This window comes from Oryctolagus cuniculus, chromosome 12 (genome assembly GCF_964237555.1).
Source record: "Oryctolagus cuniculus chromosome 12, mOryCun1.1, whole genome shotgun sequence".
NCBI classification, from domain to species: domain Eukaryota; kingdom Metazoa; phylum Chordata; class Mammalia; order Lagomorpha; family Leporidae; genus Oryctolagus; species Oryctolagus cuniculus.
The window spans coordinates 25,404,754-25,429,609 of record NC_091443.1 but is presented as its reverse complement, the minus strand read 5'-3'; the positions used below and the strand labels follow the sequence as shown (position 1 = coordinate 25,429,609).

Genomic DNA, 24,856 nt, shown 5'->3' with positions numbered 1-24,856 from the left:
TGGGGTGCCGTCTTACTTCTCAGCGCTGAGACTGGCAACCATGGTTCCATGTAAAACTTACCTCTCTCTGGAGTGAGGGGGAAATTGATGCAACCAAATAACTGGGCATACTCCTGGGTGCATGTGTTCACGCATTTTAAACCAAAGACCTAAACTGGTATTTCACATTGAAGAGTCACATGCCTAGGACCCTAAAGTCTAACTTGGGAAATGGAGACCACGCCCTCATTTTAATGAAGCAGCACGGAGGGATGGTTGTTCCGCACACTATACAGGTGTGCATGGAACAGCTTCACTCTGCTTTTGCCTCTTATTTAATAAAGGGGCAGTAAGTTTGTCAGGGTGTGAGGCTCCACAGCGCCCCGGTGAGCCGGGGATCTCATGGGAGGGACGTGAACTTGAAGCACTGCGCCCTCACTCGGGGAGGAACTCCCACTGACCACAGTGTGCAGCTCTGGGGAAGCTCACAAAGCGACCGGACAGAACTAGGAAGGAAGCACATTTCAGGTCATTGTAGCCTCAGCTGGAGCCCGAGACGGCACCAAGAAGCAAATTCTCAGCTTTCTGAAGACAAAAACAAAAACCAGTTCCAGTAATGCCGAGGGAGGCTTCCGGCACAATGGTAGAAAGCTTGTCAATGCCTCTACTCAATCCCAGGGATGCTAGGCCTTCCGCTGCCTTCCAAGTCCCCTCTGCTGACCGGAACCTCAGGACGCCCCGCTTCCCCTCCCCTCCTTACCTTCCCTCCTGAAGCTCCCGCTGGTGCCGTTCCGAGAGCTCTTTCCTTAGCTCTGCTTTCTCCAGCGCATGCTTCTCCCCCAGGCTTCTCAGCTGCTCCTGGTGAAGCTGCTCCAGGCCCTGGGTCAGGCCTCTCACTTTCTCTTCTGTCCAGAGCCCCTCCCTCTCCCGGCGAAAGCTCTCCTCGGCTTCCTCCAGCTTCGCCCTGAGCGCCTGCTCCTGCTCCAGCCGCAGCCTCTCCTGCAGGTGCACCTGCTGCTCCTCCAGCTGCGCTCGCAGTTGGCGCTTCTCCTCCTCGTGCCTGCGGGTGGCCTCCCGCTGCGCATCCGTCAGCACCTCAGCCCGCCCCTGAAGTTCTGCCACTTCCCGTTCAAGGTCACTTATTTGTTTCGCCAAGGTGTGCGCCTCGTGCTCGTGCTCCTGCCTCAGGGCCTCTTGCTCCTTGGCACGGGCGGCCCTGCTTTCCTGCAGCTGCTGTTCATAGTGCAGCACCTGCAGCCAGAGAGCAAAGTCACCACCAGGATGGTCACCGCGTGGCCCTGGGAAGGCTCTGAAACAGGGGCTGCAAGGGCACTTTTCCCCTGTGACGTGCCTCGGCCTCCCCACTTTGTTTCCAAGCAATGCAATTCAAAAACACTTCAGGTAGGGTACGGAAGTAAGGTATCATTTGCTTTTCGTTTCTAACTTGGTTGAGTGTTACTAGTTTCTGAACAACCCTATTAAGAACTGAGCCAACTCGTCATCCCAGACAGCCTTTGTCTTCCCATGCATCCTTCCCCACTGCAATTTTAGGGCCTCAAAGTAGCCAATTCAATTCAAATATTTATTCACTACCTCTCAGGTACACCACAGACTACAGTTACCATTGTAATGCATAGTCCCCACCATCAAGGAGAAACCAATCTGGACATGCATAAGACAACAGTAAGTACACTACAGGGCAAAATGTAAAATATAAAAGCTATAGAAAATATATTGGGGCTGGCACTGTGGTGTAGTAGGCTAAGCCTTCACCTATGGCGCTGGCATCTCATGTGGGCACTAGTCCTTGTCCCAGCTGCTCTACTTCTGATACAGCTCTCTGCTTATGGCCTCAGAAAGCACTGTTAATTGGCCCAAGTGCTTGGGGCCATGAACCCACATAGGAGACCCAGAAGAAGCTCCTGGCTTCAGATTGGCTCAGTTCTGGCTGTTGTAGCCATTTGGGGAATGAACCAGTGGAAGGAAGATCACACTCTCTGTCTCTCTCTCTCTCTTTGTCTATAACTGTACCTCTGAGATAAATAAATTACATATCTATCTATCTATCTATCTATCTATCTATCTATCTATCTATCTATCTATCTCAACTTCAATTCTAAGGAGAGAACAGCCACATTTGGCTGGGGGAAATTCAGAAAGTTTCATGCAAGAGGCAGCACTGGATGTCAACTCTGAAGGTAAGGAGACTTTCAAGAGGCAGAGGGAAACAGTAATAGCATAAGCACAAGAGGACAGAGTCTGCTGGACAAGGGTGCACTACCTGGTGTGGTTGAGAGACAGGTAACTCTAAGGAATGATCACAGACTGGAAATGGAAGGTAAAGGCACATGGTGCAGGGTTTGGAAGCCAGTGTTCAGAACCTGTAGCTAATGCAGAAGGCATTCAAAGGGGCCTTTGAAGATGTTTAAGACATGTTGTTAATGAGTTGGAAATAACAATGGACTTCAAGTTCCCTGCTTTCCAGGGCTGAAGACCTTGTGAAGAAACTCTGTCCCAGGAGGGAAAGGCCTTGTCGTTAGCCTGTAGAACTGTCCAGAGGCTGTGGGCCCCAAAATAAAAAATGAGGAAGGCTCTGCACACAAAGGCTTGTCACAGTGTGAAGAAATTGGAGCAGTGGGTTGGTAGGAAGGGACTTACTTTATCTTCCAGCTCCAGTCTCAGGCGACACAAGTCCCTGTGATGTTGTTCTTTCATCTGTTCAATGACCAGCTCTGCCTCAATGCTCATATTCAACGGACGGCATTCTTCAGAGCCCAGCCCTGAAAACACATGGGACCATTGATCCTGCTGCAGGTTCAGGAGAGCCCTCTAGTTTATCTTACTTAAGGAAGAATCCTCAGCCTGAATTGCCACACATGTGACCAACTGGGAACCAGCAAAAGCCAAGAGAATTCTTCTCTCAAGCATCAGGGCAAACAAGAAGACAGGAAGGTGAACAGATTGCTCCATGTCCAGACAGTGAAAACAAACCTTAGTAGAATCCATCTTTGTGAACAGTAGGTGGGGACAGCTGTGGAAAGTGTTGCCTAGGGGTGACCGACTCTTCATGGAAATGCTGCCCCATGAGTAGCTTGGTCAAATCAACCAACTTTCTTAGCCATCTGAGAAATACTGAGTGACAAATTAGCAGAGGGGCAATGTGACAGGGGAATGAATGGCCAGCCAATTGGCTGCTATGCCTTGAGGACTTCACGTCATGGGTCAAGTTATCCAACCCATCACTCAACATTACAGGAGACTAGATATTATCACATGAACTTCCTGGAGTGTGGTGGAGTCTCCTCTTAAATTATCAAATAAAATAAGACAAAAAAAAGCTGGGAGGGGGCATAGGTTAGGAACATGGATAAATCTAATCTTGTAGGAGGAGGGATGATTCTCAATTCATCCATTTGGGTTTACCTCTGCATTGCCCATGAACATGAGAAAAATGGTAAAGCCTACGTTGGGGGCTGAGCTAGCACACAGATAAACAGAGTATGCCTAACACTCGTGGGATAGGGAGACCCAAAATACCTTTCTATGTGGGGAGTCACAGGCATATGAGAGAAAGGGATTCTTCTTGGATAGCTCGGATTGACATCACATGCTATGGCATGTCCCCAACTGGGAAGTAACACATAGAGTATTGGCCACCTTAATATGGTGCAACACCACACGCCCACAAGCAGCAACCTCAACACTTGCTTGTCTATGGAATAGCCCAGAGAAGTTGCTGACACCCGTCACAGAGCCCGATGACCTCCATCCTTGCTCACAGTGAGCCAAGAATCAGAGCAGGGATCTCTAGGCTTCTCTCTCCCCTCCCCAATCTCTATTATACAGTAAGTAGGGGAGAGGAGGAATAGATGGCCTGAGAACTGGACTCTGTCCCCAGCAGCACTCAGAAAAGCTGCCGACAACAGAAGAGATGACTGATTCCTTCCTGAAGTTCATTCTCAGGGCTCCCAACGAGAGGCAGGATATGGGAAGGGCGGGAGAGGGCTGATGGTCAGTGTGGGTGGCTCGTAACCAACTTGGCTTTCCAACATGGCCACTCCAAATCTTCCCCAAACACCAACCCTTCTTTATCTTATTTGTATTGTCTTGCAGAGGCAATACAGGCATTTAGGAGAGACAGCCAAAGCAACCCAGCCAGGGACCATGTGGTCTGTGGCTGGCCCGCTCACCAGAGCCATCTTCACACCAGTCAGGCACTCTTGCAGGAAGGCAGGGGTCAGTGACAGCCCAGGGTCTGAATTCTAACTCTGAAGACCACAGATTTACAGCCAGGTTTTTGTTTGTCTTAAATAAATAAAGCAAATACCCCTGTGGTTTGAATTTTCCATTCCTTCCCTGATGCATATCAAATTCACATGGAAATACGCTCATAAAGACTTCAAAGACAAATGAACAACCAGACCACAAAAGAAATAGCTCAAGCAGAGTCATGCCAACATTTTTTTTTTTTTTGCTCCTTTCGGGTTGCCAAAGATTCGTACTTTGCCGTGTAACCATGGTTCTAACAACAAAGGTCAAAGGCAGAGACTGAGAAGACAGTCTCCGAACGTGTTTACCGTGGTCGGGCTCAGTGCCACTGCCACTGCCATCCAGTTCCTCTGCCAGCGAACTCTTCACGGGCGCCCTGAGTGCCCTGCCTTGGGCGCGATACTCTTCCAGCTCAGACTGCAGTTCGTCCACTTGGTCTTGTAAAACCTGGGGTTTACAAGCCAGCACCCAAGGACCAGCAACAAAAGACAAAAAATAGATAAATTGGACATCTTCAACATCCAGACTTCTGCGCTTCAAAAGACACCATCAAGAAAGGTAACCCCGAAACTGGGAGGAATGTTCTGCAAATATTACAAGTAGATCTGATAAAAGACCTGTAACTAGAACGTTCAAAGACTATTATAACTTAATATTAAAAAGACAAAGAACTCAATACATGGGCAAAGGGCTGGTGTTATGGCACAGCGGGTTAAGCCATTGCCTGTGAAGCCAGCATCCCATATGGGTGCCAGTTTGAGTCCCGGCTGCTCTACTTCCAATCCAGCTCCCTGCTAACAAGCCTGGGAAAACAGCAGAAGATGGCCCAAGTCCTTGGGCCCCTGTCACCCATGGATCAAGTTCTAGGATCCTAGCTTTGGCCTGGCTCAGCCCTGGCTATTGTGGACATCTGTGGAGTAAACCCATAGATGGAAGATCTCTGTCTCTGTCTCTCCCTCTCTAACTCTGTCTTTCAAATAAATAACTCTTAAAAAAAAAAATAGGCAAAGGATCTGAATAGATTTTTCCAAAGATACACAATAATTATTAAGTCTATAAAAAGATAATTGGCATCATTAGCTATCAAGGAAATACAGTTCAAAACCACAATGAGATACTATTTCACTGGGAAGACGTGAATTAAAGAGGCAGAGTAACAGCTGTTGATGATTATGTGCAGAACTGACAATGGTGGAACCACCTTGGAAAACTTTGCCAGTTCTTCAAAAATTTACACATACCCACAATTCCATGCATAGGCATATGTCCAAGGGAGATGAAAAACTTCCATACCAATGTTTACAGCAATATGCAACGTAGCTCCTACATCCCAGATGTCCATTACTTGATGAAACAATATGTGAAATATCTGTACAATGGAGCCATTAAGAGGGAACAAGGTACTGATTTGTGACACAAACATGGATAAGCCATGGAAAACTCCGCTAAGTGAAGGAAGCTGATTGCACAGGATCACAAGTGGTTCCACTCATAGGAAATGAAAAGAACAATTGGGGCCCACGCTGTGGCGCAATGGGTTAACGCCCTGGCCTGAAGCACCAGCATCCCATATGGGTGCTGGTTCAAGACCTGGCTGCTTCACTTCTGATCCAGCTCTCTGCTATGGCCTGGGAAGGCAGTAGAGGACGGCCCAAGTCCTTGGTCCCCTGCACCTATGTGGGAGACCCGGAAGAAGCTCCTGACTCCTGGCTTTGGATTGGCACAGCCCCAGCCATTGCAACCAATTGGGGAGTGGACCATCGGATGGAAGACCTCTCCCTCTTTCCTTCTGCCTCTCCTCTCTGTGTGTAACTCTGACTTTCAAATAAATAAATAAATCTTTAAAAAAAAAAAAAAGAAGAAGAAGCCAGTCTATGGGAAGTGTAGTAGTACGGGTGGGTGTTCGGAACAGTGGTTAAAACACCACTTAAGACAGCCACATTCCATGCTGGAGTGCCAGATTCAAGTCCCAGCTCTAGCTTCCTACTAATGTGCAAATGAAGAGCAGCAGACGACGGCCCAAGTACTGGTGTCCCTGCCACTCACGTGGAAGACCTGGATGGAGTTTCCTGACTCCTGGCTTCAGCTGGGCCTAGTCTAGGCTACGGCAGGCATATGGGGAGTGAACCAGCAGGTGGGAAATAACTCACTCACTCTCTGCCTTTTAAATAAATACAAAAAATAAATAAATAAAGACAAATTGGATTAATAAGGCTGTAGAGCATGGGAGTGGAGTAGGGGTTTCTTTGGGGGATGATGAAAATGTTCTAAAATTGAGTATGCATGATGAGCATACAACTCTGTGAATATACTAAGACACTGAGTTGTACACTTTAAATGGGTGAAATATATGGTATAAAAAGCTGTTTTAAGCACTCTGGCCTCAGAATCAGCCCTTAAGGCATTAGGATCTGGCTAAAGAGCCCATGAGAGTTTTTCAGGCATGGAAAGCCAAGACACTGTGGCAAAAAATGAACTACATGAAAGATCTCTGTGAGTGAGATTCCAGTGGAAAGAAGGGGCCATCAAAGAAGGAGGTACCTTTATCTGAAGGGAGGAGAGAACTTCCACTTTGATTACTGCTTGGTCTAAATAATGTTGGAGTTTGTGGACTCAAGAGGCTTCCATAGCCTTGGCAGCTCATGACAAGAGCCTTGGGTGATCACTGATATCATAAATAAGAGTGTCAATTGTTAAATCAACAACAGGAGTCTCTGTGCACTTGCTTCCCATGTAGGACCTCTGTCCTTAATGAGTTGTACTATGAGAATTAATGGTAAAACTTGTCTTCAAACAGTATTTTATATGTTGGGTATCAGTGTGGTTGCAAACTGTTGAAATCTTTACTTAATATAGAGTTGATCATCTGTACATAAAGATAATTAAGAATTAATCATAATGAAGAATGGGATGGGAGAGGGAGTAGGTGGTGGGACGGTGGGTATGGGGGGAAGAACTGCTATAATCCAAAAGTTGTGCTTATGAAATTCATATTTATTAAATAAAAGCTTTCTATAAAATAAATTTTTTTTTTAAAAAAGCTGTTTTAAAAAAAGAAGTGGACAGATTGGGGAATTCTGGAGGTAGAGCTAAAAGGTTTTGCTGATGAATTAAGTTAGAACCAAGAGTTAAAATGTAATTTAAAGCAGGGAAAGGTCAGTCACTTTTCTCAAACGAGCAGGTAGAAAGCAGAGGCCAGAGAACGTCAGAAGCTGGTCACTGCCTGCCCACCTGTGCACAGTCACAGTTTTTTTTTTTTTTTAAGCAGTTAGACCTCAGTTGTACTGACCTTACTAAAATACAAGTGTTTTTGGTTTAAGAAAATTAAGAATCCCAATTACTAAGCTTAGGGGAGTTCATGTTTTTGGTAATCAAAGATTCCTGTCGGGGCCAGTGCCGTGGCTCACTTGGTTAATCCTCCACCTGCAGGCCGGCATCCCATATGGGCATTGGGTTCTAGTCCCGGCTGCTCCTCTTCCAGTCCAGCTCTCTGCTGTGGCCCGGGAAGGCAGTGGAGGATGGCCCAGGTGCTCGGGCCCTGCACCTGCATGGGAGACCAGGAGGAAGCACCTGGCTCCTGGCTTCGGATCGGTGCAGCGCTGGCCGTGGTGGCCATTTGGGGAGTGAACCAATGGAAGGAAGACCTCTCTCTCTGTCTTTCTGTCTATAACGCTGTCAAATAAATTAAAAAAAAAATCAAAAATAAAAAAGATTCCTGTTATTTATGAGAATGTTTATGTCTGTCCTGGTAGGAACTGCAGATGGCTGTACCAGCTAAAGACATGAGTAGTTTCTGCATCTTTTGCATTTTCTAAATAAAGGAATATATTCAGAAAAAGAAAAAAAAGAGTCCACAGGGGCCAGTATTGTGGTGCAGCGTGTGAAGCAGTTTAAGCTGCTGCCTGCTGCCTGTGACACTGTCATCCCATATGGGCGTGGGCTGCTCCACTTCCGAGCCAGCTCCCTGCTAATGTGCCTGGGAAAGCAGCAGGAGGTGGCCCAAGTACATGGGCCCTTGCCACCCATGTGGGACACCTGGATGGAGTCCCAGGCTCTTGGCTTCAGCCTGGCCCAGCCCTGGCCATGGCGGCCATTTGAGGAGTGACTCAGCAGATGGAAGATGTCTCTGTCTCCCCCTCTCTGAATGTAACACTGCCTTTCAAATAAGTAAATAAATAAATCTCTAGGAAAAAAAAAAGGCACAGAAAAACTAAATCCCATCTGACTAGTTCTGCAGTGGTTAGTCAGGGAAGGCTAATTCTGGAACAAGCACATCAACATGAAAACATATTCCCCACTAGGAATCAAACCGTGTTTCCCTCTGAGCACCAGCAGTTTTCAGTCCTAGCTATAGGAGATGGGCACGCAGTGAGTTCAAGGTGCTGGGTGGTAATAGCGGCAGCCAACGTTTCTGTGCGTGCTTGTTACTTGCCTGGTTGGCTTCTAAGCACACCATGCACACATCCACTCAAGAAATCTTCACCCCCATGCCGCATGGTGGGCATTCGTGTTTCTGCCATCCTCCAGATGTGGACTTGAAGCCCCCCCCCCACCCCCCTGACTGCCCTGCTCATGGTTACACCGCTGGGAAACAGCGAGGCAGGGACTGGAACCCGGCACCCCCCCATGCACTCACTCCCCCCCGGCCACTTACCCTGTACTGCTGCTCATACTCATTCTTCATCTGGGTCAGCCTCTCCTCCTGCAGGAAGAACTCGGCACTGCTGGGGTCGAGGTCCCCGAACTGGGAGGGGGAAAGGTCAAAGCTGTCATTTTCTCGAGTGCCCTTCTGTGACCTAACACACTCAAAGCCCCAGCTTCTGGCAGCCAACCCGTCTCTCGAGTATGAAAGGAATGTGGTAGCTGGGAGACACACCACCAGCTGGATGCTGGAGAGAACATTCTAGAGGGATGAGCCCAACCAAGGCAGAGATCATAGTGCCCGGCCGTGGCTCCCCCATCCCCAAACTGCTAAATGACATCCCTGCCGAAATCATAGCTCTCTATAACCACCCACGTACGTTCCTAACAAAAATGTTCTGGGCGTTGCTTTCTGCTCTTGCGCTATCGGGAAAGCAGACTTCAACGGATTTACCTTTTCGGCCAACACATTTTCCAAATTTCGCTGGAGTTTGTTGGTCAGATTCTCGTACTCCGCCAACTTCTCTGCATTTTCCAGCAGCTCTTTTTCCAGACGGCTGTTTTCCTGAAGAGGTTTGGGGAAATGGGATGTGGCACGGAGTTAGAAAGAAGCCAACTGCAGTCCCATCGTATGTGAAGCTCAAATCAGTGCTCTGGCTTAAGACAATGCCTGCCTCTGTGTCAAAATTCAGTTACAAAAGACTAGAGGAGACAAAAGTAGATGTGAAAGACTCGCCATCTATCTCCTAACCCAGAGTCAGAACCAAGAGTTTTTGTTTTTATGATCCTGTAGAACTGTGCTGCCCGCCATGACCGCTGGGGGGCAGGCTTTGAGCCTGGCAGTAGAGATGCTGTGAGACCCGTCTCCTATCAGAGCGCCAGGCTTCAGGCTCAGCTCTGCTCCTGGCTCCAGCTTCCTGTTAATGCAGACCCTCGGAGGCAGTGGACAATGCCGTAGGTGGTTGGGTCCCTGCCAGCCACGGAGGAGACTTGGATTGAGTTCCTGGCCCTAGGCTATTGAAGTAATTTGCGATGAGAACTATTTATGTCTCCCTCTCTCTCCGGGTGACTCTCAAAAAAGAAAAAAACAGGGGCTGGCGCTGCGGTGCAGTGGGTAAAGCCACCACTTGCAGTGCTGGCACTGGTTTGAGTCCCAGCTACTGTACTTCCGATCTTGCTTTCTGCTGTGGCCTGGGAGAGGAGTGGAAGATGGCCCGAGTGCTTGGGCCCCTGAACCTGTGTGGGAGACCCAAAGGAGGCTCCTGGCTTTGGATCATTGAAGCTCTGGCCATTGCCGCCATCTGGAGAGTGAACCAACAGATGGAAGACCTCTCTCTCTCTCTCTGCCTCTGCTTCTGCTTCTCTGTGGCTCTGCCATTCAAATGAATGGATAAATCTTAAAAAAATAAATAAATGTCTTTCAATTAATAAATCTTTAAAAATATATAAAACAAAACAACAGTATTGCATGATAGCCACTAGCAGCCACATGTAGATACAGAACACTTGAAATACATCTAGTACAGGAGTCTTCAAGAAATTTATGGAAAATGAGTCTTATCAGAAAATTATGCATGGGTTTCAAAATTTTGGAACCAAAATTATGTTCTATTTCAGTTTCTCCAAAAACTTTTTGAAATGCCCTCATATAAACCGGGATGAGCTGTAGGTATAAATTACCATATTTTGAATAGTACAAAAATACAAAATAGCTCAGTAATATTTTGTGTATACTGATTACATGCCAAATGACAATGTCTTGGAGATACTAGATGAGTTAAAAATAATTTTGCCTGTTTCTTTTTACCTTTTCTCAGAGCTATTTACAAGTTTGAAATTCCACATGTAGCTTGCATTGTATTTCCTTGGACAACACTGCAATAGAATACTCAATGATGTGAAAGTATAAAAATATACTGTAAAATGAAAGAAAACTGGTTACAAAATACTTTGTTCAGCTGCCAGTAGAAATCAGAAAAGCTACAAAAAGTAGAATAAAATCAATTTTAACATACTGATATTCTAGTGTATTTTATAAACTAATTCTGGTTAAGGATATAAAAGCTATGCATCTAAGCTGCTCATGATCTGTGCATGGTTAAATTCTTATATAAAATATCAACCAAAACCCTCATAAAGTCTTTTTCTTCTTCATTTAAAAGGGCCTGAGGGGCTGGCATAACGCCTCGTGGTTCAGATGCTGGTTAGATTGCAAGCATCGTGTATCAGAGAGACCAAGTTTGGTTCCTGGCTCTGTTCCCAATGCTACTTTCTTACTAACGTGGACCCTGGGAGGCAGCAGATGATGGCTCGAGTGCCTGGGTCTCTGCCACCCATGTGCAAGACCCGGACTGACTTCCTGGCTCCAGGTCTGGCCATTGCAGGCATTTGGAGAGTGATCTAGCAGATGGTAGCGTTCTCTCTCCTTCCCTCTCTCTCTTTTTCTCCCTTTCAAAAAGAAATAAAAACTGGACCTGCATATACAATAGTTTTGAGAAAGATTTCCACCCACATTTGTTGAAGAAAAAAAATCCATATACAAGCCATTTGATATTTTCCCCTCCAGTGTTAAAGGCTGATTGGCAGAACATTATTTTCAAAGATTATCTTGCCAAAAGGATATAGAGCCAGTACATTCTTTAATATATTCTAGTTCACACCCTCACATAGCAATATGGAGCACAGAAGAATGTATTTGAAGCATTATTTTTCAAATGCCAACTTCTCCTAAGATGCCAATTCTATAACTTTAATTGTTCAAAATACATCTCAGCTCAGATGCTAGGGCACTAAGATGCCATTGCTGTGTATCAGGCGTGGTGCTGGGGCTCGGACAAATCAGAGAGCGGTGCTGAGCACAGGGAGAGAAGTGGATGCGGACACAGCTGCCTAGGCTGTGCCAGGAAACGCACCATCCCCTGGCGACAAAGAATTGACTGAGACACGGATGCAGCTGTCACTGGGCCTGCAGGCTGGGGACAGCTGGGAAGGGGTCAAAGGGTTTGGCCCTGAGGAAGTAAGAGAGCTGGTGGAGGTGCAGTGGGGGCATGGGCATGGGGCTGGCAGCTGCCAGCAGGAGCTGGGCGAGAAAGGCACAGGTGGGGGCAATGAGCCCCCTTTCTGCGGCCTGGACTGCTCACGGGTGGCCGTACTTTTATAAAGTGCACCAGCCTCACCAAAATGGGTCCCTAGGAAGGTCGCTGTGACAGCAGGGAGGGGACACACCGCAGAGGCACTGGAGAGCATCAGCGCGACTCTGAGATGGACAAACGGACCACAGGTGAGGGACACTGAGAACGCCAGCTCCTGGGATTTCAGCACATGGTGATCACGGGGCTCAGCAAGAAAATTCGGAGAGGAGGCAGTTGGCTGGTGAGGGAGTGATAATTAGCTCTATTTTTGATGTGTGATGTTCCAGGAAGCTTTCCTAAGAGCAGCCGTGGCACACGTTTCATTTGTACTCACGGTTTTGCACAATGCACCGGATGAGATGAGCCCCACACCAACGCCCAGGGTGGACGTGGGTGTTAGCGTTACCACGGCACCCACGTGTGCATTCGGAAACAGGGGTGGGTGACTTGGTCCAGGCTTCCCAGCACGTGGGGGAACCCAGACTGCAACCAGGCCAGCTGACCCCAGGCCCCTGCACCAGCTTTTCTGGTGAGGGAATCTGGAAAACAGAGGGACCACTTCCTCCACGGAGGCCCAGGAGGAGAGGGAGGGTGCAGAGAGAAACAGCCTCCGTGTGGCAGGAGGTGAGCCACCCGCTGGGTAAGGACCAGCAGGGAATGAGGAAGGGATCTGAGGGAGAAGGATGGGCTTGGAAGAGAGGCTGTGGGCACGAGGGTGTCAACAAGCACCACACAGCCCTGACGACCCCAAGCAACGGCAGGGTGTGACAAGGACAAGATCACCACTCGTCAGTGCTGTCAGCACACCAGAAGCCTGGGTGTGCTTGCAATCCAGAGGCCAGCAGGGCAGACACACAGCAAGGCAAGCTGGGACTGATCCCTGCGCACACCTGTCCCCTGGCAGGCGGGACAGTTCCACGGGGCGTCTCCAGCAGGGATGCAGACCCCAGCACCGACAAGATCATTACCTTCAAAGAGAGCGCGAGGCGGTCCCGGAGGTAGTTCTCTTCTGTTTTCGCCTTTTCGATTTCCTGCTCAAGTTCTCCACGCTGCTTGCCCACCTGCTGCAGGATCTGCTCCCTCTCTCTTTGCAGTTCATTCTTTAGAGTGGTTATGCGCTCCTTGTACTCTTCATCCAGTTTCCTGCGAGGAGGGAAAGTCGAGAAGCTACCATCAAATCCCTCCCTGGTCCCTCCAAGCAGCTGCCAAAGATGGAAGCTTAGTCAGAGAGGCAGACGCCCTCCTGCAAATACCTAGGGTGTCCTGCTTTCTCTTAGGCTTGGCCACAGCTAAACCACCAGAGCTAGCGGCGGCCAAGCAGGCACAGCGCCCCCTGCCTTTGCGGCCCTGTAGCTGCAGGCGCCCCCGCGCGAGCCAGGGCGGTGGGAAGGGGAGGAGGAGTCGCCCTAGGGGTCGCACCTGAGGTTGTACTCATTCCGCCTCTCGATGGCCGCGTGGTGATCGTCCACCTCCGAGGCCATGAGGGACTTGAGCTTCTCAGCCTTGTCCAGGTCTGATCGCAGCTTCTCTTTCTCTCGGACCACCTGATCCACTCGTTCTCTGGAATCAGAAACAAACGGAGTTAACGGGAAACGGTTTCTAGGCAGCAGAGGGATCTGAAAAAGCTCTCCTCTGGCTTGCTTCAGTGTGAGGCCAAAACCAAGACAACCCAAACTCTCCCCAACAAAGGGGCCTTCCACAGCCTGCGCGCCAGTCTAAGCTCCGCCTCCCTTTCCTACTGTGGTAGGAAGATCTGTTCCTAGTTCAGTGAGAGAAGATTAGCCACAGGTGCACCCAGAATGGAAGAACAGAACAGGGGACTTTGCTGAGAGCATCTGATGGACTCGATGGGCAAGCAGGCAAAGGGATGGGGCAGGCAAACCTGCTCAACTCACAACAAGTGCCGGATCTCAGCCTTGAAGCTGGCCAGAGCCGCCTGGTGGACGCCGTTCTTGGTGACCAAAAGTTCATTTTCAAGAGCCAGTGTCAGTTCTGTCAGGTTGACGTTTCCATCAAGGCTGAAATCCAAGGCCTAAAAATCAGAACAGAAGTTCAAGAAAAAATGACAAGTTCTATCCTCCGAAAGCAGAGAACGTGAAGGTCATACAAACTCAGGGGACTAAGTACAATCTAGATTGGGATGGGTGCATTTCTTTAGTGACTGCTTAAGAATAATCTTTAGGGGCCATGCCATGGCATAGTGGGTAAAGTTGCTGCCTGCATTGCCGGCATCCCTTATGGCCACAGGTTCAAGCCCTGGCTGCTCCACTTCAATCCAGCTCTCTGCTACAGCCTGGGAAAGCAGTGGAAGATGGCCCAAGTCCTTGGGCCCCAGCACCCTCATGGGAGACCCAGAAGAAGCTCTTGGCTCCTGGCTTTGGATTGGCACAGCTCTGGCCGTTGCGGCCAACTAGGGAGTGAACCAGCAGATGGAAGACCTCTCTCTCTCTCTCTCTCTCTCTCTCTGTAACTTTGACTTTCAAGTAAATAAATAAATCTTTAAAGAAAAAAAGAACAATCTTCACTCTAGAATTTAATGAAGTTCTCTTTAAGCAGAGTATATATAATATGGCTATCAGTTATTTCCATGTAATAAAACAATGTCCAGTACTGTCACTCAAAACGATGGTATAATTCTAGTCTGTTCCAAGTAGAGATAGTTAAGAACATTTCTCACATCAATAATTTTGGGGTTACAAATAGGGCAAGTAATTAGCCACAGATGACTCACTCAAGGTAGGAAAAGTCACTTACCTGCTGATCTCTGAGATCTTGTGAACAGAAGAATCAAGAAGTAAAATCAAGTCAGATCACAGAGTCCCGGAAAGAACTGGAGACTTTCAACCCTCCCCCAGCCTGCCACTCTCCTCCCGTTTGGGGGCCAGACCTTCAGGATCTCCTGGCTGTTCTCGATGCCCTCCTCCTGCCAGGCGTCCAGGATTCTCTCCACAGAGGCCTGGCCCATGCCGTCATCCAGGCTGGAGAAGACCCGGAAGCCAACGGTGCCCGTCTTGCTGGAGGGGGTGGTGGTGCGCCGGCCGCTCTCATCAAAGGACTACAAGAGGAAAAGGGACCGCAGCAAGCTGAGCCCGGCTCTGAGCATCTCGACAAGCTGCCGGGCGAGCCCGGGCGTGGCCAGTGCTGACCAGGACGAGCACGACTGCCGGCCACTGCTAGTGAGCAAGGGCACGCGGCCGCTGTGCGCTCTGCTCCGGGCCAGGCAGGCTCACGGAGCTCCTCAGGGGGTGCTGTGACTTAGACAACATGTGCTTCTACTGAGGGCTTCTTCAGGCCCAGAGCTGACACCAACAGGCCTGTGTAGTGGCCTAGGCTCATTTAGGATCATTCCTCAGCCCACACTCCCCTTCCTGATAGTTGAGTCTGTCTGACTCTTTACGCATCACACGGCACGTCACCTCCCTGGCAATGATCCAAACAGGTTCGCCTTTCACAGCCGCCTTCTGGCATTTTTACCTGCATGGAGAGGTGCCTTTTCAGCTGTCTGTACGGAGTCGATGCGGAGGGCGTAAGGGACTTCCCGTGTTTAAACAAACCGTAGAAAAAGTCTTCCACACTCATGGTGCCTTCAGGGTCAAGGTTATGGAATGCTTCCTCGAGCGTCTAGAAAAGAGCAACCACGCATTTTACGCAGAATAACACAAAGCACACTCCTGGCCAACAGAAGTCAGCACCGGTGTGGCGCCCACAAGTCCATACGCTCGGCTACTACGTCCCTTTACTCTCACTTGACTGAGTTTACTGTCTCTTGCCACCTCAGACCAACGACGTGAACGTCCATTTGCAGCATCTTCCTTATCTTATGCAATTTAGTCATTGCTTTCTCTTACACTTCAACAGATGTCTTAAATTTTGCTACCTATTATTATAAATTAAAAAAGTAACTTTGAGCCGGCGCCGTGGCTCAATAGGCTAATCCTCCACCTTGCGGCGCCGGCAAACCGGGTTCTAGTCCCGGTTGGGGCGCCGGATTCTGTCCCGGTTGCCCCTCTTCCAGGCCAGCTCTCTGCTATGGCCAGGGAGTGCAGTGGAGGATGGCCCAGGTGCTTGGGCCCTGCACCCCATGGGAGACCAGGAAAAGCACCTGGCTCCTGGCTCCTGCCAGGATCAGCGCGGTGCGCCGGCTGCAGCGGCGGCCATTGGAGGGTGAACCAGCGGCAAAGGAAGACCTTTCTCTCTCTGTCTCTCTCTCTCACTGTCCACTCTGCCTGTCAAAAAAAAAAAAAAAAAAAAAAAAAAAAAGTAACTTTAAAATATCAAGATTTAGCTTCCCAGTGTCAACAATAGAAACATTCATTATTTTTTTTAAAGATTTATTTATTTATTTGAAAGTCAGAGTTACACAGAGAGAGGCAGAGAGAGAGAGAGAAAGGTCTTCCATCCACTGGTTCACTCCCCAATTAGCTGCAATGGCCAGAACTGTGCTGATCCAAAGCCAAGGACCAGGAGTTTCTGGGTCTCCCATTCGGGTACAGAGGCCCAAGGACTTGGGCCATCTTCTACTGCTTTCCCAGGCCACAGCAGAGAGCTGGATTGGAAGTGGAGCAGCCAGGTCTTGAACTGGAGCCCATATGGGATGCCGGCACTGCAGGCAGCAGCTTTACCTGCCATGCCACAGCGCCAGCCCCTCATTATTCTTTTATACTGCAGTGCCCCTAGGTGATACATGGCATCCACACAGTTTTTTTTTTTTTTTTTTTTTTTTTTTTTTTTTTTTTTACAGGCAGAGTGGACAGAGAGACAGATAGAAAGGTCTTCCTTTTTCCGTTGTTCACCCCACAATGGCCACTGGGGCTGGCACACCGCGCTGATCTGAAGCCAGGAGCCAGGTGCTTCTCCTGGTCTCCCATGCAGGTGCAGGGCCCAAGGACTTGGGCCATCCTCCACTGCACTCTCGGGCCACAGCAGAGAGCTAGACTAGAAGAGGGGCAACCGGGACAGAATTCGGCACCCCGAAACAGGACTAGAACCCGGTGTGCCGGTGCTGCAGGCGGAGGATTAGCCTATTGAGCTGTGGCGCCGGCCCCTTATTCTTCTTTTATACTGTGATGCCACCAGGTGATAAGTGGCATCTATGCAGTTTTGAAACCTGTGGGCTGACACAGCAGAGCGACGTGGTTTCAGACAGATGGCAAAGACTGAAGAGTTCGGGTCTTAAGCCCCTAACTAGGGCCTCAGGACACCACAGGGTGTGTCTGGGTTTTGTTCCAATGCTTTGGCTCAAGAGAAACAGACTGGATGAGGAGGCTTTTGTGTGCAACTGGTGGGCTCCAGGAGCTGTAGCCAAGGGGGCTTAGACAGCTGTCCTGCACCCTCTGCCCACAATCTAGCAGTTGTCATTACAGAACAGGGCACAGGGAGACTGAACACAGTCCCACCCAGAGGCTGGCCTGAGACAGTCTGTTCCCCAGCCCCACAGAGGAATAGGAAGGGGGACGGAGCACAGTGAGTCGCTGAAGCTACCAGCAGAAAGGGACAGCAAACCCGCACCCTGGCAGGCGGAGCCTCCGTATCTCAGGGGTGAACATGTCTGTCCGTGAACGGGCCTCCCCTGCACGGAGCAGAAATCACCTGGCATCTCTTGAATGCAGACTCTGCTCTGCTCAGTCTGGGCTGGGCCTCTGAGTCTGTGTGTCTTTCTTTCTTTTTAAATATTTATTTATTTATTTGAATGGCAGAGTTACAGGCAGAGGCAGGGAGAGAGATGTCTTCTATCCACTGGTTCACTCCCTAAATGGACACAATGGCCAGAGATGAGCTGATCTGAAGCCAGAAGCCAGGAGCTTCCTCCATCTCCTGTGTGGGTAGAGGAGCCCAAGGACTCAGCCCATCCTCTGCTGCCTTCCCAGGCACATCAGCAGAGAGCTAGATCGGAAGTGGAGCAGCCAGGACTTGAACCAGCACTCACATGGGATGCCGACACTGCAGGCAGCGGCTTTACCTTTTTTTTTTTTTTTTTTAAGATTAATTTTATTTGAAAGGCAGAGAGAATGAATAAATGAGAGACAGAGAAAAATATTTTCCATCTATTGGTCCCCAAAAGACCACAATACCCAGGGCTGTGCCAGGCTGAAGCCAGAAGCCAGAAACTCCACCCGGGTCTCCCAAGCACTTGGGCCATCTTCCACTGTTTTCCCAGGCCATAGCAGAGAGCTGGATCGGAAGAGGAGTAGCCGGGACTAGAACCTGTGCCTATATGGGATGCTGGCACTACAGGCCAGGGCTTTAACTCGCTGTACCACAGCTCCGGCCCCAGGTACTATTCTTTTTTTTTTTTTTTTTTACAGGCAGAGTGGACACAGAGAGAGAGAGAGACAGAGAGAAAGGTCTTCCTTTTGCCGTTGGTTCACCCTTCAATGGCCACTGTGGCCGGCGTACCGCGGCCGGCACACTGCGCTGATCCGAAGGCAGGAGCCAGGTGCTTCTCCTGGTCTCCCATGGGGTGCAGGGCCCAAGCACTTGGGCCACAGCAGAGAGCTGGCCTGGAAGAGGGGCAACTGGGACAGAATCCGATGCCCCGACCTGGACTAGAACCTGGTGAGCCGCCGCCGCAAGGCGGAGGATTAGCCTATTGAGCCGTGGTGCTGGCCTCAGGTACTATTCTTTTAAAACTTATTTATTTTATTCATTTGAAAGGCATAGTGGGGCTGGCATTGTGGCACAGTGGGCTAAGTCACAGCCTGTGATGCCAGCATCCTATATGAGCACCAGTTTGAGTCCTGGATGCTCCATGTCCAATCCCTGCTGATGCTCCTTGGAAAGAAACAAATGATGGTCTGAGAGCTTGGGTACTGGCCACCCATGTGAAAGACCCGGATGGAGTTCCAGGCTCCTGGCTTCAGCCTGGTCTAGTCCCAGCAATTATAGACATTTGAGGAGTGAACCAGTGGCTGGAATACCCCTTTCTGTCTCTTCTTCTCTCTTTGTAACTCTGCCTTTGAAATAAACAAATCTTTTTTTTTTTTTTTGACTGTGACTTTTTTAAAATTTTTTAAATTTTTTAACTTTTATTTAATGAATATAAATTTCCAAAGTACAGCTTATGGATTACAATGGCTCCCCCCGTCCCCGGAAATAAACAAATCTTTAAAAATAAAGTAAAAGAGTGAACGAGAGAGAGAGAGAGGAGAGAGGAGAGAGAGAGAGGAGAGAGAGAGGAGAGAGAGAGGAGAGAGAGAGGAGAGAGAGAGAGGAGAGAGAGAGGAGAGAGAGAGAGAGGAGAATCTCCCATCTTCTGGTTCACTTCCCAAATGTCTGCAATAGCCAGGGCTGGGCTAGGCCAAAGTCAGGAGCCAGGAACTCAGTCTGGGTCCCCCATGTCAGGACCAGGGGTCCAACTACTTGAGTCATCACCTGCTGTCCTTCACAGTGCACCTGCACCCTCCCAGGATGTGTTTCAGCTGCAAGATGGGATCAGGGCAGAGCTGGGAACTCGAACCCCAGCACTCTGGCTTGGAATCTGGGCGTCCCAGATGGTGTCTTAACTGCTCTACCCAGCACTGGTTTCATCCTTCATAGAAACCCTTGAGGCATTTCTTTTATCTCTGTTTTCCACTTCACACTGACAAGGAAACAGCAGTCTCCATTTTCTCTCTTTCTCTTTTTTTTTATGTCAGAGTTACAGAGAAAGAGGAGAGACACAGAGAGAGATCCTCCATCTGCTGGTTCACTCCCCAAATGTCCGCAAATGCAAGAGCTGGGCCAGACTGAAGCCAGGCGCTTCATTCAGGTCTCACAAGTGGGTGGCAGGAGCCCAAGAACCTGGGCCATCTTCCCCTGCTTTCCCAGGTGCATGAGCTGGGAGCTGGATCAGAAGTGGAGCAGTCGGGATTCGAACCTGTGCCCACACAGGCATTGCAGGCTGTGGCTTAACCTGCCATGCCACACACTGACTCTAATTTTTGCTTTGTTAACGCTGCCTCTGTAGTTAAGAAATTTCCAGAGCATGGAAATCATCGGGAGAACCAAGAATTCCTAACAGAGACTCTTGCGATCAAATCAACAGAGAGGTATGCATAGCACAAAATTCTTGCGTTTTTGTGCCTCCTCCTTATCATCCACAGGAACGCGGTCATCAAGGTCATCCAATCGGAAGCTGCACTGGAAACCAGGTGCAGTGATGGGAATTAAGAAGGCTGACTCTGGCACTAACCACAGATCCACACTGCTCAACCTTATGACCTCGGCCAAATCAGTACACAGCTGATTGCCTGACACCCTTCACCTGGAGCAGTCAAAGCGGTGGGGCAGGTGAGGGCTGCAGTTACGACAGATGGCAGAGTGGCCTAGGGGTGCATAGAAGGATGTGAATTCAGCAGAGGGCAGCCAGGCGGAATGCAGGTGAAATGGACAGCAAGGACACCCCTGTGCTCTGAGCAGGAGCTGCAGCTGGAACTGTGCGGACACCTGATTCCCCACAAACCCCTCACCAGCTCTTTGGATGGCAGGTTTCCTGTGGCACTAGAATAGGGATCGCAAACCCAAACAGCCCAAGGAACCCAGAAGGTGATGCAAATGAACAAGGCAGGAAGGGTTTAAGACTTCAGAAAGCAGCAAGAGCTGTGGAATGGAACCCGAGGTTATGCCCTCTCTGAAGGAGCCAGCTGCGTCTCACTGCCCACGGAATACAGCCTCATCTTGGGAGTTTTGCAAACCTCTCCTGATTTAAAAAAAAAAGTAGCAGAAAATTCATTTTCTAATAAAGATTTGAGGGGCTGGCGCTGTGGCTTAGTAGGCTGAGCCTCCACCTGTGGTGCCAGCATCCCATATGGGTGCTGGTTCATCCTGCGTGCTCATCTTCCAATCCAGCTCTCTGCTATGGCCTGGGAAAGCAGTGGAAGATGGCCCAAGTGCTTGGACCCTTGCACCCACGTGGGAGACCAGGAAGAAGCTCCTGGCTTCGGATCAGCTCAGCTCTGGCCATTGCAGCCATTTGGGGAGTGAACCAACAGATGGAAGAACTTTCTCTCTCTCCCTCTCTCCACTTGTAATTACCTTTCAAATAAAAAAGATTTATTTCAGCCAAGAGCTAGAGCTTCTTTCGGGTCTCCCATGTGTGTAGCAGGGGCCCAAGCACTTGGGCCATCTTCTACAGCTTTCCCAGGGCTATTAGCAGGGAGCTGGATCGGAAGTGGAGCAGCTGGGACTGGAGTTGGCTCTGTGATATAGGACGTGGGCAGTGCAAGAACAGCTTAACCTGCTGCACCACACCACTGGTCCCAGAAGATACAGTTGTTCAATAAGCACAGGGAAGCCAAATGAAAGAGGCTTTGGGCCAGATCTGGCATCCAGAGGGCCAGTTTGCCATCCCCACCCTGACACTCCCAGCCCTGGCAGTGAGACGGTGACTGGAGTGTCCCTTACCGAAGTGGGCAGCAGTGACCACACTTCCTGGGTACGCGAGACAGGGCAGTGACGGAATCTCACGTTGCTCTCAGCTGTCACGTGTAGGACTCTGAGCTGCATGTTAAGGAGATCATCTCCAACACTCAGCCTCTCTGAGGTTTAAAGCTAACTGGAGACAGTGCTGGAGAGAGGGCAAGAACGCCCTCTAGGAGGAAAGGCACTAAGGAGAAGCTACGCTCAGTAGGCGACCCCCACCCCCCCCCCCAGCCGCAGACCTGGGTTTCGGAGACCCCTGCTATAGAAGATCATGCAGCTGCTTGCAAGTTCATTCCAAGAATTGTTTCTAGATAAATAATCCAAGTTCGTGCAATATTTCTTGGCAACAAAGCAACCCGAGGTTCTGCACACTGCACTGGTTTACAATTTAGGAGGAGATTTTATGAGTCCACCAACAAATCAACTCCCTCTGAGCTGTTACACAGGTGGTCAAGGGGCGTGCAGCGGCCGCATACATGAGTGAGAAGGAAAAACCCTTTTCTGCAAGCCGGGCTCCTCAGAAGCTTTTGATGAGAAATCTCCTTCTTGTTTAGGAAGCCAATACCACTTATCCTCTGGAGCAAGCAGTCAGCACGTGGCATTACAATCAAAGACTCCCAAGGCTACCACGGTGGCCCTCACCTCTAATTCTCTCTAATCCTCCTTTTCAGCCCTGTGCAAGACGCATCTTGGAGTGATTTATCTTCCTGTGTTTCACAGCTACTCATGGGCCCGGTCCTGCAGGTTCCCTCTGTTTTTTAGAGAGTATCACGCTTGGAGCTGTACAAATTAAGAGTCTGCTGGCCGCACCTTCCAAACTCTTATTTATACGTTCAGAGCAACCACTGACACTTTCCCATCTCCCTGTGACCAGAGATGGTGACGGTGACGGCTCCTGGCTGCTCGACCAAGGCTTCCTCACGCCAAGACACGAAAGCCGTGCAACCCTCCCTTGACAACTCCGTTTTCTGATAAATGCTCGTGTCTGCTGAAGGACCCGAGGATGCCATCACAAGCTTCCTAAGAACCCAGGCTTATCGGCCTGGTGTTCAAAATATTCCACCAACAAAAATCTACTGAACAACCTGCCGATGTCTCCGTCCGGAGTGTTCCCCAGTCTTCTCGGTGAGTGACACCTCTCCTGATGTATGTGGCATTGTGGCTGCAGTGAGCTGGCGCCCGGTGGCTGCCTGTGGTCCTGTGCTCCGTCAGCAGTGCTGGGCACGTGGCACGGGCTCCAGATGTGTCAACCACTGTGGTCCCCCCCCCCCCACCAACATACACAAATCCTCAAGTAGGACTTCCTAGGAAAGAAGCCAATGGAGTCTGGCGAGCTGCAGAAGCCACCAGAGAGCAGACGCTCGCGAGGGGCCAGCTACGCCTCTCTCAGCAGCGCGACTCCTGAGTGGAGGCACACAGCCAGGCTTACCTGCGCGTCCACATCCTGCAGGCCGTACTGCTGGCAAATGGAGACCAGCTTCTTCCGGTTCAGGTGACCATCACGGGTGATGCCCAAATCCTCGCACACTTCTTGAAGTTTCTCTTCTATCCAGTCGGGGGGAGGGGCAGTCCCGCTCGGCGAGGCATTCAAATCGTCTGGGTTCCAAAACCTTAACTGGCCTGAAATGACAGCCGGTAAACTGTGCTGTCTCCAAAGGAATCAGAGAGACAGATCGCCTATTCCCAATGGGAAAAAAAATGTGGCTTTGAAAATAAACACCCACGACCGAATCCATTTTGATACACGCCTGAAGGGCTGATGCAATGGAACCCCCTGTCCTTAGGCTGCTGCCAGATCAGACAGGCAGGGAGGGCTGTGTCTCCTGGCAGTTGCGGCTGTGTGAGGAACACCATTTCTAGGGCTCCACTGCACGGGGCTCGCGTCTGCCTTTATCCCAGCTGAGACCGTCACCAGCTGACCCTGTTGGTGACTATGAGGCTGCCTGAGAGCCATTCCAAAGTGCTTTATAAACCCTTCTTCAACTACTGTTACCTGTCTCCATGTTCTGGTCCAAGTACAAAAGTAGCTATTACTGGACAGAAAAAGAATTTTATATTTCAAGATTTTTACTCTGAGCCTGCCTCTAAATCTGCACATGTGACTATCTGGACCTACAGAAACCAAACAGACCAACGTGAAAGAAGGAATGGTTTGCCAGGTGCAAGGTCCTGATGGCCGATATATTCAAGGTAAGTTCAATTTGGAGACTTAAGGATCCGATGGGCTTGTTTAAGAAGCCAGACTCCTTAGGTGTGTTTATTACAAGGCCCTACTGGGCTGTCGTGCACTCACATATTAGGGATTCTGTGATGACATCACTTAAACGTGAGATAATCACTGGCTCAATGCCCGTGCCTGGAAGAACCCTGGAGGGAGGAGAGGAGCTTAGGGCTATCCTACTGCTTTTGGACAGAAAGCAGCTCTTACTGCGCATGCGCTGTCATCACACCGCAGTCCCGCTGAGTCAGCTGAGCCACAGTGCCCTCTGGTGGCCAGAGGATCAACACGTCCTGATGCTTAATAACACTGGCTTGGTACTTGGCAAAGGATTTTAACACACTTAGGACTGCTAGCAAATTAATAGTCTGTCTCAAAGAGTCATTAGCCCGCAAGTAGATCCTACATCCTAGGTGCCATCTCTTGCAGGTGTTAAACGCGAGGATTTTAAGGCTATGAGCTATCGGCTGGGGATATACTTGTGTTGTTGTCTCCCGTGGAAGAGACCCAGGAAGGTGAGGTCTGGAGAGTACCCTATGAACAACAGCCACCCCTTCCCTCCCGGCAGGTTCCGACACCCGCTGGGCTCTTACCTTCAGCTTCATACTCCTCACTGCCTTGCGGCTTCCAGCGCTGAGGAAGGCAAGAGACAAAGAGTGAGCTGCAGAACTCAGAAAGCAACTGGAGCCCCTCCTACCGGGAGGCACTCTCCAGCTCTCAACGCTTCAACTGGGGGAGTCTCACGCTTTCGGGACCGCCCAGTGCTTTCCTCTGAGTAGGGTCTCTTCCCTGAAGTGGCCAAGTAAAGGGGACCGGCGGGCATCTGCGGTGTCACATACAGATCCGCCCCTCTCATCTGTAAAGTGACCTACCGCAAGTACTCGAAGGAGAAGCAGTTGCTTAGGATGCTATGAGGAGCCTACACGGGACCCTCCGGACTTGGGAGATCAGGGCAATCTTCCTGGAAGAAGCAATGCCTGCAGTGCGACCTAAAGCTGAGCTGCGGAGGAGGAAGGCAAGAGAAGGGAGCGCTTCTCCACCTGCCGAGCGACGAAGTCAGCAGCCCGCCGCCGCACTTGCACCAGAGCGAGGAAGAGAGAGGCAGCCCAGGTCACGGCAGCTAGGAAGCTTCGTGAAATCAAGACACGTGACACCGGTGAGTGACAGCACGCATGGTGAAGTTTATCTGAATTAGAGCATCTTGCTCCCTTGCGCTACG

General features: G+C 49.8%; 1 protein-coding gene across 6 annotated transcripts in view; it reads right to left on the bottom strand.

The window, feature by feature from the left end:
- NIN (ninein) overlaps positions 1-24,856 on the bottom strand; it is a 112,607-nt gene that overhangs the window by 36,523 nt on the left and 51,228 nt on the right. For all 6 annotated transcript variants that reach the window (XR_011380728.1, XR_011380729.1, XM_002718237.5 and 3 more), the window contains exons 5-16: positions 24,231-24,270; positions 22,849-23,039; positions 15,495-15,641; positions 14,908-15,075; positions 13,916-14,052; positions 13,440-13,580; positions 12,989-13,163; positions 9,344-9,454; positions 8,903-8,992; positions 4,557-4,695; positions 2,638-2,759; positions 740-1,230 (exon numbers count right to left, since the gene is read on the bottom strand). Coding sequence is in view for 4 of the 6 variants with exons in the window: in XM_002718237.5 (XP_002718283.5) it covers positions 740-1,230; positions 2,638-2,759; positions 4,557-4,695; positions 8,903-8,992; positions 9,344-9,454; positions 12,989-13,163; positions 13,440-13,580; positions 13,916-14,052; positions 14,908-15,075; positions 15,495-15,641; positions 22,849-23,039; positions 24,231-24,270 (1,952 nt within the window). In the remaining 2 variants the exon portion in view is untranslated. The remainder of the gene's footprint in view (positions 1-739; positions 1,231-2,637; positions 2,760-4,556; positions 4,696-8,902; positions 8,993-9,343; positions 9,455-12,988; positions 13,164-13,439; positions 13,581-13,915; positions 14,053-14,907; positions 15,076-15,494; positions 15,642-22,848; positions 23,040-24,230; positions 24,271-24,856) is intronic.